Source organism: Ovis canadensis, chromosome 10 (assembly GCF_042477335.2).
Source record: "Ovis canadensis isolate MfBH-ARS-UI-01 breed Bighorn chromosome 10, ARS-UI_OviCan_v2, whole genome shotgun sequence".
In the NCBI taxonomy this organism is placed as follows: domain Eukaryota; kingdom Metazoa; phylum Chordata; class Mammalia; order Artiodactyla; family Bovidae; genus Ovis; species Ovis canadensis.
The window spans coordinates 80,964,928-80,978,565 of NC_091254.1; the positions used below are offsets into that span (position 1 = coordinate 80,964,928).

Genomic DNA, 13,638 nt, shown 5'->3' on the forward strand with positions numbered 1-13,638 from the left:
GATTTCAGGAAACTTTTACATTCAGAGCAGGTGGTTGGGCCCTTGCCTCAGAGCTGAACACATCATTTCTAAGGTATATTTTCTGTTTGTATGAATTTAGAACATAAGACATTATCAATATCATTGTTTCTTTTGCTAGTAAGAGAAAAGCCATTGAAAATATAGGAAATTCTAGGTAGTGTGTACTGAAAATTTACAAAAAGCTGATTAAAATATTTCCTTAAGGCCACCTGAATTATAACAGAAAAATAAATGAGAAAACCCAAGGTAGAATTTAAGAGATATGTTTTTGAAATATAAATATTATAATAAATAAAAATTTCCCTGAAGAAAAATAGAATATGACATCAACAAGAAAGGTCTGAATGTGAAGAGTATTGATCAACTGAATTTCAAGGAAAAATTTGTTTTCATTCAAGCAGCATCCAGTTTATTTACAGATCTCTGTGCAGTGGTGTAATAGTGTGTAAAAGTTGCTTCAGTCGTGTTCACCTCTTTGCAACCCCACAGCAGCAGCAGACTGTATAGCCCACCAGCCTTCTCTGTCTATGGCATTCTCCAGGCAAGAATACTGCAGTGGGTTGGCATGCTTTTCTGCCGGAGATCTTCCCAACCCAGGGATCAACACGTGTCTTATGTCTCCTGCATTGGCAGGTGGGTTCTTTACCACTATTGCCACCTGGGAAGCCCTGGTGTAATAGTGTATCCCCCAAATTCATCCTGGCTGGAATCTCAGGAGGTGGCCCTGTTTGGAAATATGTCTGCAGATACAGTAAAGTACGAATTGAAATGGGTTCACCCTAGCATGGACCCTAAATCCAATGTGACAGAAAAGGACAGACAGACACATAGAGAAGGAGGTGATCAAAACTGTAGGCAGAAGTTGGAATAATGCAGCTACAAGGCAGAGACTTACATGGACTGTTGGGAGTCTCTAGAAGCTGGGAAGAGGTGGGAGAGAACTCTTCTCTAGGGGCTTCACAGGGGGTATAGCCTTTCAACACCTGGATTTCAGAAGGCTAGCCCCCAGATCAACTATGATAGTTTGCTACTGTGACACTAGGAAACTACTACACTCTGATATTCAGTTTCTTTCTCTCTGATCTTGGTATGTTGGTGCTAGGTGCTCAGTCGTGTCTGACTCTGTGACTCTATGGACTGTAGCCCACCAGGCTCCTCTGTCTGTGGGATTTTTCTGTGGGAAATGAATGGGTTGCCATTTCCTCCTTCAGGGGATCTTCCCGACCCAGGGATTGAACCCATGTCCTACATTGGCCAGGAGGGTTCTTTACCACTAAGGCACAAAATACACTCTGATTTTATTCTGTTATGTAGGAAATATGCACCTTGTTTATGCATGGTATGTTTGTAATCTTAAAATTATATCTTACAACTAATTTTAAATATTTTTAAAATAGCTTATAATTTTATATCTGCTTTAGTTGATGCTTATGTCAATTACATTTTGAAAATTATCTTAAAAAAGCTATACAAGATTCTAGGAATTTGTAGGGTTTTGGTATGTCCCTAATAAAAGTTTACTGAAATGAAATTTATACTCTAAATCATTTTGACTGAGTTTTTGACTCAAAATAGTGTTTAATTCATTAGTACTCAGATAATAGTTATCTCCTAAATAACATTTTACTTCCACATATTTATATCAAACAGTGAAGTGAGACAAAAATCAGTGCAAAGTTGTGATTATCAATCATCACAAATGCATGAAAGACAGCGCATATCTTACTGAGAAGAGATTAATTTTGAAATGTGTGACTTGGAAAATGGAAGTTAGTATAGCATTTCATAACTCATATAACAATATGCACAGCTTATTGTATTAGAACTGATCTTTTAAATTTGACAGTTACTTTGAATCAATGAGGATAATTATAAAATAAGTCAAATATTTATTACACATTTGCTTTGAATTTTTAATTCAAAATTTATGATTGAAAAACAGAGCTTTGCTATAGCTAAGTTATTTATCCTTTCTTGGTAAGATTGGGAATGGGGTGAGGAGAAGGCTAAAGGTAGAATTATTTTTTACATAGGAGAAAGTTCATTTGTAATAAATTTTTTATTAAAAAATTAAAGTTAGCATTTGCTGAAATGATAACTTCTTAGATGCTACTGATTTGGCTTGTACAGTCTCTAGGCTTTGATATGGAAGTATTATTTTCAGGTCCACATAGATGCTTATCTTATGTCATGAAAGAGCTTATCTGTGATTTACCTGGCTAAACATACAAGCACAAATACATGCATTGCCAATTGAATTGTTAGAGTGAAGACTGATAAAAATTTATTTTTAAATGAATTATTGTTTTCTATTTCTAAGCATGCTCTTATTGTGTCTTGCAACTAATTTTATAGTGCATTTTGATTCAGTTGTTAGTTTATGTCTGAAGTTTAATTAATCTTGATGTCAGTTATATTTCAAAAAATACAACAAAGCTGTATAAGATTTTAGGGACTTCTACTGACCTGCCTCTTGAGAAACTATATGCAGGTCAGAGCAACAGTTAGAACTGGACATGGAACAACAGACTGGTTCCAAATAGGAAAAGGAGTACGTCAAGGCTGTATATTGTCACCCTGCTTATTTAACTTCTATGCAGAGTACATCATGAGAAACGCTGGGCTGGAAGAAGCACAAGCTGGAATCAAGATTGCTGGGAGAAATATCAATAACCTCAGATAGGCAGATGACACCACCCTTATGGCAGAAAGTGAAGAAGAACTAAAGAGCCTCTTGATGAAAGTGAAAGAGGAGAGTGAAAAAGTTGGCTTAAAGCTCAACATTCAGAAAACGAAGATCATGGCATCTGGTCCCATTACTGCATGGGAAATAGATGGGAAAAAAGTAGAAACAGTGTCAGATTTTATTTTTTGAGTCCAAGGGACTCTCAAGAGTCTTCTCCAACACCACAGTTCAAAAGCATCAATTCTTCGGCACTCAGCCTTCTTCACAGTCCAACTCTCACATCCATACATGACCACAGGAAAAACCATAGCCTTGACTAGACGGACCTTAGTCAGCAAAGTAATGTCTCTCCTTTTGAATATACTATCTAGGTTGGTCATAACTTTTCTTCCAAGGAGTAAGCGTCTTTTAATTTCATGGCTGCAGTCACCATCTGCAGTGATTTTGGAACGCCCCAAAATAAAGTCTGACACTGTTTCCACTATTTCCCCATCGATTTCCTATGAAGTGATGGGACCAGATGCCATGATCTTCGTTTTCTGACTGTTGAGCTTTAAGCCAACTTTTTCCCTCTCCTCTTTCACTTTCATCAAGAGGCTTTTTAGCTCCTCTTCACTTTCTGCCATAAGGGTGGTGTCATATATTCTGAAAATTCTGAAAGTGATGGGAATACCAGACCACCTAACCTGCCTCTTTAGAAACCTGTATGCAGGTCAGGAAGCAACAGTTAGAACTGGACATGGAACAACAGACTGGTTCCAAATAGGAAAAAGAGTACATCAAGGCTGTATATTGTTACCCTGCTTATTTAACTTATATGCAGAGTACATCATGAGAAATGCTGAACTGGAAGGAACACAAGCTGGAATCAAGATTGCTTGGAGAAATATCAGTAACCTCAGAAAGTTATATGTAGTGATCTGCTAAAAATTCTTTGTCGGTTTCTATACAAAGCATGACATTACCTTATTAGAATAATGTTAGTCAGTGTTTTTCATACGATATCACAAAAGGTGATATCCTCTAGGGACTTAGTTATAAATAATCATAAAGGCCATAATGATGCCTCTATCAATTCAATTTATTTCAACTTTGTTATTTGAAGTCAGAAACAGATTTCAAATTTAGACATTATTTATGTATAATTATGAAGCCAAATAAATGGTAGAGATTAACTTAAAAATAGTTTGTGGCTCAACAATTGAAGTGAGACAGTGGAATCAAAAAAGGTTGAATTACTTGGAATTGATTCTACAGATGTCTCCATTCTCTAAATCCCCAGTAAGCCTCTTACCTATCATGAAAGATTATTCTCTTACCCTGGCACGTAGAATAAATTGTATGACTTATATCTGCTCTGAGAGTTTAAAGATTAAGACAAGACCTTCACTGTCAAGGAGAAGGGCTGTATAGAAACTGCATGTGCACAAAACGACATTCAGCAGCAGCATCGTGTCACCCAGTTATTTGAGAAAAAGTTGCAAAAAACAGATCATTAGTACTTATTTCACATTTGCTATCAGTACCAAAAAGGGAGGCCCAGAAGTGTTCTAAAAGAAAAACTGATTCTTGAAGAAGAGATTCACTGAAGAATACCTACAATGTGCTTCCTGGACCTTTAAACCAGAAATAGCAGTGAATCTACCAGAGTAAAAGACACCTCCTGAAATCAAAACTCTGGAAATGGAATGAATTTTAATATATAATTACCTAACCAAGACGTTTGAATATAGAGTTCCAAAGAATAGAAAGGAGAGATAAGAAAGCCTTCCTCAGTGATCAATGCAAAGATATAGAGGAAAAGAACAGAATGGGAAAGACTAGAGATATCTTCAAGAAAATTAGAGATACCAAGGGAACATTTCATGCAAACATGGGCTCAATAAAGGACAGAAATGGTAGAGGCCTAACAGAAGCAGGAGATACTAAGAACAGGTAGCAAGAATACACAGAAGAACTGTACAAAAAAGAGCTTCATGGCCCAGATAATCACAATGCTGTGATCACTCACCTAGAGCCAGACATCCTGGAATGTGAAGTCAAGTGGACCTTAGAAAGCATCACTATGATCAAAGCTAGTGGAGGTGATGGAATTCCAGTTGAGCTATTTGAAATCCCGAAAGATGATGCTGTGAAAGTGCTGCACTCAATATGCCAACAAATTTGGAAAACTCAGCAGTGGCCACAGGGCTGGAAAAGGTCAGTTTTCATTCCAATCCCAAAGAAAGGTAATGCCAAAGAATGCTCAAACTATCGCACAGTTGCACTCATCTCACATGCTAGTAAAGTAATGCTCAAAATTCTCTAAGCCAGGCTTCAGCAGTGTGTGAACCATGAACTTCCAGATGTTCAGAACAGCTGGTTTTAGAAAAGGCAGAGGAACCAGAGATCAAATTGCCAACATCTGCTGGATCATGAAAAAAGCAAGAGAGTCCCAGAAAAACATCTATTTTTGCTTTATTGACTATTTCAAAGCCTTTGACTGTGCGGATCACAATAAACTGTGGAAAATTCTGAAAGAGATGGGAATACCAGACCACCTGACCTGCCTCTTGAGAAACCTATATGCAGGTCAGGAAGCAACAGTTAGAACTGGACATGGAACAACAGACTGGTTCCACATAGGAAAAGGAGTACGTCAAGGCTGTATATTGTCACCCTGCTTATTTAACTTCTATGCAGAGTACATCATGAGAAATGCTGGGCTAGTGGAAGCACAAGCTGGAGTCAGGATTGCCAGGAGAAATATCAGTAACCTCAGATAGGCAGATGACACCACCCTTATGGCAGAAAGTGAAGAAGAACTAAAGAGCCTCTTGGTGAAAGTGAAAGAGGAGAGTGAAAAAGTTGGCTTAAAGCTCAACATTCAGAAAACTAAGATCATGGTATCCAGTCCCATCACTTCATGCAAATAGATGGGGAAACAGTGGAAATGTGTCAGACTTTATTATTTTGGGCTCCAAAATCACTGCAGATGTTGGTTGCAGCCACAAAATTAAAAGACGCTTACTCCTTGGAAGGAAAGTTATGACCAACCTGGAGAGCATATTAAAAAGCGGAGACGTTACTTTGCCAACAAAGGTCTGTCTAGTCAAGGCTATGGTTTTTTCAGTAGTCATGTATGGATGTGCGAGTTGGAATGTGAAGAAGGCTGAGCGCCAAAGAATTGATGCTTTTGAACTGCGGTGTTGGAGAAGACTCTTGAGAGTCCCTTGGACTGCAAGGAGATCCAACCAGTCCATCCTAAAGGAAATCAGTCCTGAATATTCATTGGAAGGATGGATGTTGAATCTGAAACTCCAATACTTTGGCTACCTGATGCAAAGAGTTGACTCATTTGAAAAGACCCTGATGCTGGGAAAGATTGAAGATAGGAAGAGGGACGACATAGGAAGAAATGGTTGGATGGCATCACTGACTCAATCACATGGGTTTGGGTGAACTCCGGGAGTTGGTGATGGACAGGGATGCCTGGCGTGCTGCGTTCCATGGGGTCTCAAAGAGTCAGACACGACTGAGTAACTGAACGGAAGTGAACTCAACTCAACTGAACCAAGACAGACACAAAAGCAATAAACAAAACATCTCTTGATACTACTGCTACTGTTACTGCCTACCACCACCATCAAAAACATGGTTCCCATTCTTGGTCTTAAACCTCTAACAAAGATGGCAATAATGGTAAAAAGAGAAACCCCCTGATCAGGTGTTTTCCTCATCTCTTGTCAGTGATTGTATTTTTGTATCTTGTCCCAGTGAAGTTAGAAAAAGATTCTGTGTCGGACCACTTTAAATAGTTTGCAAAGAATTACAAGGTCAGATTTTATATATTTTCCACCTGAAATGGTGGAAGTACACATGAAAAGTATCATACTTTTTATGTGAATCTGAAACAAATTATATTGTACTCTCAATAAAATGAAATTAATGTCATGGGGCATGTCATGTTTCAAGTGAGAAATGTTAGTAAAGTGAGGAGAAATGACTTCCTAATGACACACTGCATGTAGATGTATCTGTTGTTGTTCCCTGGCTAAGTCAAGTCCAGCTCTTTGTGACCCCATGGACTGCAGCATGCCAGGCTTCACTGTCCTGGATGTAGGTGCGTTAGCGCTTCCTTTTAATATTTCACCTGTTGAATAGAAAGAGAAATGGAATCTTGTCCATCAACATTTTAAAACATTTTTATAGAATGTAAATGTATCTGTACTTGCCTTTTCTCCATGTTAGTGAGAAACCAATCCTGCTTGTGGAGTGAGTATTATTAAACTGCTGCCATACATTCCCAGACCTGCTCCAAAGAAACAGGCACAAATGGTGGGTCTATTACTTCCTTCAGAAAATACTTGCCTCGTTTTTGTGTGTATTTTATTCCCTCCTTTTCACTAAAATGTGAGTAATTTTTCAAGTCAAGAAGCCTCTGTAGGGAGCCTTGAAATGTTTTATCCATTACTTGTAAAATTAGGAGGAAAAAAGAGTGATTAATGATTTGTTACAAACTCAAATAAGAAGTCTTTGTTGGAAAAACTTTGATTTGATTTAGTAACTGTATTTTTTGCATGCAAATTAAAGTTCGCAGGGAGTTTTTATGTTGAACTAGCAGCCTAAATTAGTCATTTAGTGATGACAAAACCATTTAGCCCATGTGAAGAAATGCCTATGTTGATCTTTTTTTATACATTGTTCAATGCAAATTTGTCAGTTGTATACATATTAGGAAAAAGAGCACAAGAAGTTTTCAGCATAAATGTTTTGTTTAGGTTGAAAATACATGCATAAAGTGAAGCCAATGTAACCAAATAATAGTTGTGTCCGACTCTTTGCAACCTCATGGACTGTAGCCCGCCATGATCCTCCGTCCATGTTCCATGGGATTTCCCAGGCAGGACTACTGGAGTGGGTTGCAGTGCCCTCCTCCGCAGGATATACCTGGCACAGGGATTGAACACATCTCCTGTGTCTGTTACATTGGCAGGTGGGTTCTTTACCACTAGTGCCATCTGAGAAGCCCTGTGCATTTCATGTCCTTTCTTTTTCTTTTTAATATACAAAATGAGCTCTCTTGTTTAATTAGGATCCAAATCAAGAAACACATTGCTAGAACTCCAGTAACCCCTTCAACCTTTTGTGCACTATCTCTTAGAGTAACACTTATGGTGATTTGGAATATCATTGATTAATTTTTAAACTTTTAATGAATGGAATCATAGAGTATATTCCATATATTGCTTCTTTCATTTCTTATTTAGCTTATAAAATTTGGAGTATAGTTGTAACTCATTCTCACTGCTATATATCAATAGTATGCTATTATGTAAATATTCAACCATTTATTTTCTCATGCAATGTTTATGAATATTTGGGTTGTGTCCTATTGGGGGCTATTCTGCATAGTACTTCTCTGAACATTGTTGTACCTTTCTGGTTAAGTATATACCCAGATACATGTCAGATAGTGGTTTATATCAGTTTAAGCTCCCATCCTCAAAGAGAGAGGGTTCTAATTGATCCTCCCCCCACCCTCCCCCACCCCACCACCACCCCACCCCCCATCCATGCCAATGCTTAGTGTCATCTCTTTTCATGTAAATCATTCTGGTGTGTACATATTACTATGGCATTGTTGTTCTTCTTAGCCTTAATAGATAGAAAAGAATGCCTAATTTTATTCATGCATGCTTAACTTGAGGTATATTAAATGCCCTTCTTTTCAGTACTTTTGTCTTCTTTACATAATATATAATAATAGTGATCCCAAACTATTCAATAATATACTAGCTTGAAAAAAGATTCTTGATTAATTGTAATTCTGATAAGTTTAATCTAGGTTATTAACTATGAAAATTAAAAATAAAAATAATCAAGTCTTTACACTAATGTGAAACCTCATATTTAATGTTAAAAGAAAGTTTCATGATTTATAAATGAAGCAAGATGTGAATCAAAGAAGTGTTTATTTAAAATTGAGGGAAGTCTCAATTTCCATTATGACAATATGTCTGTATTTCAAGAGAAACATAGCAATATCTTAAGGCAACCTTGTAGTCTATTAGTTTGTTCTCACCCTGACAGCAACTGTTACTTCAACTCTTTACAGTGATAGGCAGCTGTTCTTTGAAGAGACTTTTGAAGAAAATAATATTTTCTCTTTTAATTATAAGCAGTTAAGCCTTTGAAAGGCTGTAGTTAACAGTAAAAAATCAAAATAAAACAACTAAAAAAAATACTTTGCACCAAGCTGATTATATCTCTAATTTGTATTAGTTGGTTTCAGGAGTTTACATTCATAATTATTGAGCAATTGTATTTAGAGCTCACATCCCTGGGTTCATATCCTTGCTGTATACTTAACCAACAGTGCTGTTTTGGGAAAGTTGCTTAACCTATTCATATCTTAGATTCCCCAATCTATAGCATGGGGATAATTATAGTACAAATATTATATGGTGTATTCGTCTAGGTCCTCCAAGAAGCAGATACCAAAGGAGAACTAAACACAAGAGGGATTTTATTAGGGAAATGCCTTTGAGAGAAATTGGAGAGGAATCTGAGTAAGGCTGAAAGAGCTGTTGGCCACGAAGCAAGTGTGACCTAGAGTGAAAGAGAGACAAAAGGAAGGTTGAGTGGAAGCTTTCTGGCATGATGTGCAGGCTAAGAAATGGTCAGCAAGGGCTCAGGGAATCCTGAGCCAACACAGGCCATCAAAGGAATCCCTTGTCTTCCAGCAATGGGTTTGTATTAGGACCTCTGCTGCACTCAGTCATTGGTTGGAGAAGAGAAAAAAATAGATTTCAGAGCAAAGTAGCAGGTAGCCTAGTCAATGATACTTCCTATACTTTGAGGTTTATGAGGCACGATCTCATGGCTACAATAAATGATTATCATGGAGATAAACTGACAGACTCTAAAGGAAGTCATTAAGACAATGCCTGGAATCATAGATGTGCATTGATTTTGTTATTTATTCATTTTATTCAATATGATTATTAATAAATGAAACACTAATGAAAGACCCACATGCACAATCAGTTTGAAATATTTGAAAGGAAAATATAACAGTGCTACCAAGACATTAAGGTGGCTCAGACGGTAAAGCGTCTGCCCGCAATGCAGGAGACCCAGGTTCGATCCCTGGGTCGGGGAGATCCCCTAGAGAAGGAAATGGCAACCCACTCCAGTACTCTTGCCTGGAAAATTCCATGGACTGAGGAGCATGATAGGCTACAGTCCATGGGGTCGCAAATACTTGGACACGACTTCACTTTCACTTTCCCTTTATGGTTTACTTGATTCTTCCTAACTAAAGAGCATTACCATTAGTAGATATTAATAACATATGCATAATTGTTTTCCCTCTACTATTTGTTATTGGATATTGCCAAGTGCCTAATTTATACTGAATTACCTAACTGTAAACCTATTTCGGCATAAAGAAATGGATTCAAGGTTGTTTTAAAAATAAAAAGATTTATTAATAGTTTTATTCTTGTCATATCCAATTGATGTTATCCATATCAAAGAATTCCATCATTTATTATCATAGGAAGGACCAGATTTGTGATTATTTTTGAAAATTGATCATTGAGTTTGCATTATCTTGCAAATAACTGAGTATTCTTTGAAACTCCTTTTATTTGGCTATATTCTCAACAGTGGAACCTACTTTTATCTTTTCAAAGACTTTCCATTGCTGTAGAAAATTCAGAGGGTGCACATGGATAATTGTGACACTCTATTCAAATATAGAGAAAGCCCATTACTTTACAAATATGTGAAAATGCTTCCTGAAAAGTCTCTGAGGCCACTTTATTATGATACTTTAATGTAAGCGACATATTACTCAGAGGAGAGTCTTAAGCATAGAGGGGATGGAATCTTCAGGGCATGTCCCCCACATCATACTCTCTCCCATTTTTTCTCTCCCTTTGTAAATAAAAGCCTAGATATTCTTCTCTTTCCATTTCCCCTGCTGGGAGGTCATTGTTTGCCCTGGAGTTCACATTAACTACATCATCTGAGACCTATCTTTTCCCCTAATACTCCAAGGACTAACTCAAGATATAATTTCTCCTTTAGTATTTCCCTGAGTGTCTTGGTCCAAATGTCCTTCTTCATACGTTCAATGTTTTCTACTTGTGTTATCCTTACCTCTCGCCAGGCATGTACTTTTCCTTCTATCTAATCCTGTGACATACTGAACATCTCTTTCATTCTTAGTGCTGTACTTTAGCTGTTTACTTGTCTTTATGCTACACCACACTGTCAGGAAAATGAGGATAAGTTATATTATTGGAATTTGAATTAAAACTTTTAAAAATAATGAAATGTAATGAATGAATGCATGAATGAACAAGTTAATTAATATATTATATTCCCAGGTATACAATGAACACTGTGAGAAGACAAATTGAGTCTTATACCTTCTTATAATCCCAGTCATGTAGCAAAGGACTGGAATATAGGAAGGGACACTTAGATTAAATATTTGCATGAATAATAAGTTGACATATTTCAACTATATGTAAGTATATATATAAATATATACACACACACATACACAAATATACACATATATATGCTGAAGCTGAAGCACCAATATTTTGGCCACGTGTTGCAAGGAGCCAACTCACAGGAAAATACCCTGATGCTGGGAAAGATTGAGGGCAGAAGAAGGCGGCGACAGAGGATGAGATGGTTGAATGGCATCACTGACTCAGTGGACATGAGTTTGAGCAAACTCCGGGAGACAGTGAAGGACAGGGAAGCCTGGAGTGCTATAGTCCATGGAGTTGCAAAGAGTCAGATATTACTTAGCAACTGAACAACAACAATATAAATGTGTGTGTGTGTATATATGTGTGTGTGTGTGCATGCTAGGTCACTTTGGTCATGTTGATTCTATGCGACCCTATGGACTGTAGCCTTCTAGGCTCCTCTGTCCATGGGATTCTCCAGGCAAGAATACTGGAGTGGGTTGCCATGCTCTCCTCCAGGGGACCTTCCTGACCCTTTAGTGGATCAAACCCATATCTCTTATGTCTCCTGAATTGGCATGAGGGTTTTCTACTACTAATACCACCTGGGAAGCCCATGCGTATGTATGTAGGTATATATAGGAATATATATATATATATTTATATATCCTCTCTCTCTCTCACACACACACACACGCACACATATATATATATTTTGTAGTCCAATATGTAAAATAACTTGAGATTCATCTAAATGCTGTATAAAATGAAATAAAGTGCCCAGATAATATGGATTCAGAATATGTATAATTCAGCAAGGAATTGTAAAAGATTAGGATGTCTATTAACTTTTTCTAGCATATTGGTAAGTAGCATTAAAAACCCAGTTTTTGGTTGGGTCTTTTGAGAGGATAACAATAAAATAGTCTCTATTTGCATGCTAAGTTTTTACCAGGAAAATAAACATTGCAGCTGTGCCAGGTTTAATTCCAAGAAAAAATATATTATACATTCTTAAAGGAGTAAAATTCTGAACCCAAATCTGTTCAAAAATTTGTGGCAGAGAATACTGTGACCACATTATTAAGTCACGTGTCTTTCACTTTTCACTTTGGTAGCTATACTCAGCGTGTCGTTGGAAATGGAATCAAAGCCCAATCTGGAAATCCCGAAGTCAAAGTCAAAGGAACCGATCCTGTGATAAATCAGATTATTGATAAACTGAGGCATGTTATTCAGGTAAGTGCTGATGTTCTATGTATTTTTATTCTGAATTATACAGAATGAGTGATGGATGTGATCAATCTGTAAATCCTATGTGATAATCCTATCTGAAGTTCAATATTGGAAGAAATTATTTGTGTCTAGAGTTTTGGAAATACTTGGCTGAGTGATTTTCATATGTAGTGTGCAGCAGTATTTTAACAGATAGTTATGTATCTGTAGAAAGAGAACTTAGCTTCAGGATTTCAATAAATAATGAGACTCTCAGGATAAGCTTCATCCCTAACAAATATGGTAGAAAAAAGATGGGAAATCCTGTTGTAGGTAATAAGAATGGAGCTGCTGTACAAAAATGAGTACACAGATTAAAGAAGACATATTCACAAAGAAATAAATAGATTCTCAAAATATAGGGTTTATTAAAAGTTCTTCACAGGAGGTTTTACTGATATGTTGCCCATTTGGCGTAACATTTGCCCCTTCTTGATTCATAACTTTCAAAACCATATCATTTTCAAAGTGGCAGCAGGAAATAATTCCACTTTTTTTTTTAGCCCTCATGTTAAATTGAGTCCCATTCTTTCATCTTTATATTAGTATGCAGATCTCCAATTATTCATGCCTAAGTTTTCTTCTAGAGTTATGAGATATCAAATAAAATGCTACCTTTGAGATCTGTCTTTTTAAAGTCTATACTAGGATGATATGATTGAAGTTTAGATTTTTACAGAAGATAGCAGAAAGTAATATTTTGTACAGAGTTTGCTACAATAGCCACCTTTAATGTCTTAGGACATGTTCCCTCCTGAAAAGATCAGGAGAAATTTTGTTTTTGCTGGACTTCTGACTGCTGGTCATATGTGAGCGTCCTGGCAGGGGGAGTTGTAATATCCAGTGCAGTTAACAGGATCCACCACAGGATCAGGTTTGAAAATGTTCGGAAAATCATCTTCTGGAAGTGAGAATTTATTAATTTGGGACTAAGTATGGGACAATGGAGGGAGTAGAAATAGGAACATATTTAAAAATCTAATCTGTAGATTTAGGTGATCACTTATTTGTGCTTGGTAGTTCATTTTTTAAAAATCATTATAGATATTAAATGAATTTATTAATAGTACTATAAAAATGCCATCTCTCATCATAGGGATAAACAATTATTCCTCTTGTCCTTTTTTGCATATCTAAGTATATGTTTAGCAAAATTTTTCTTAATATATTAGCCCTCAAACA

At 36.8% G+C, this 13,638-nt stretch overlaps 1 protein-coding gene across 2 annotated transcripts in view; it reads left to right on the forward strand.

Annotated features, from left to right (window-relative positions):
• Positions 1-13,638, forward strand: part of GPC5 (glypican 5) — a 1,663,234-nt gene that overhangs the window by 590,589 nt on the left and 1,059,007 nt on the right. For both annotated transcript variants that reach the window (XM_069601872.1, XM_069601871.1), the window contains one exon: positions 12,300-12,420. In XM_069601872.1, the coding sequence (XP_069457973.1) occupies positions 12,300-12,420 (121 nt within the window). The remainder of the gene's footprint in view (positions 1-12,299; positions 12,421-13,638) is intronic.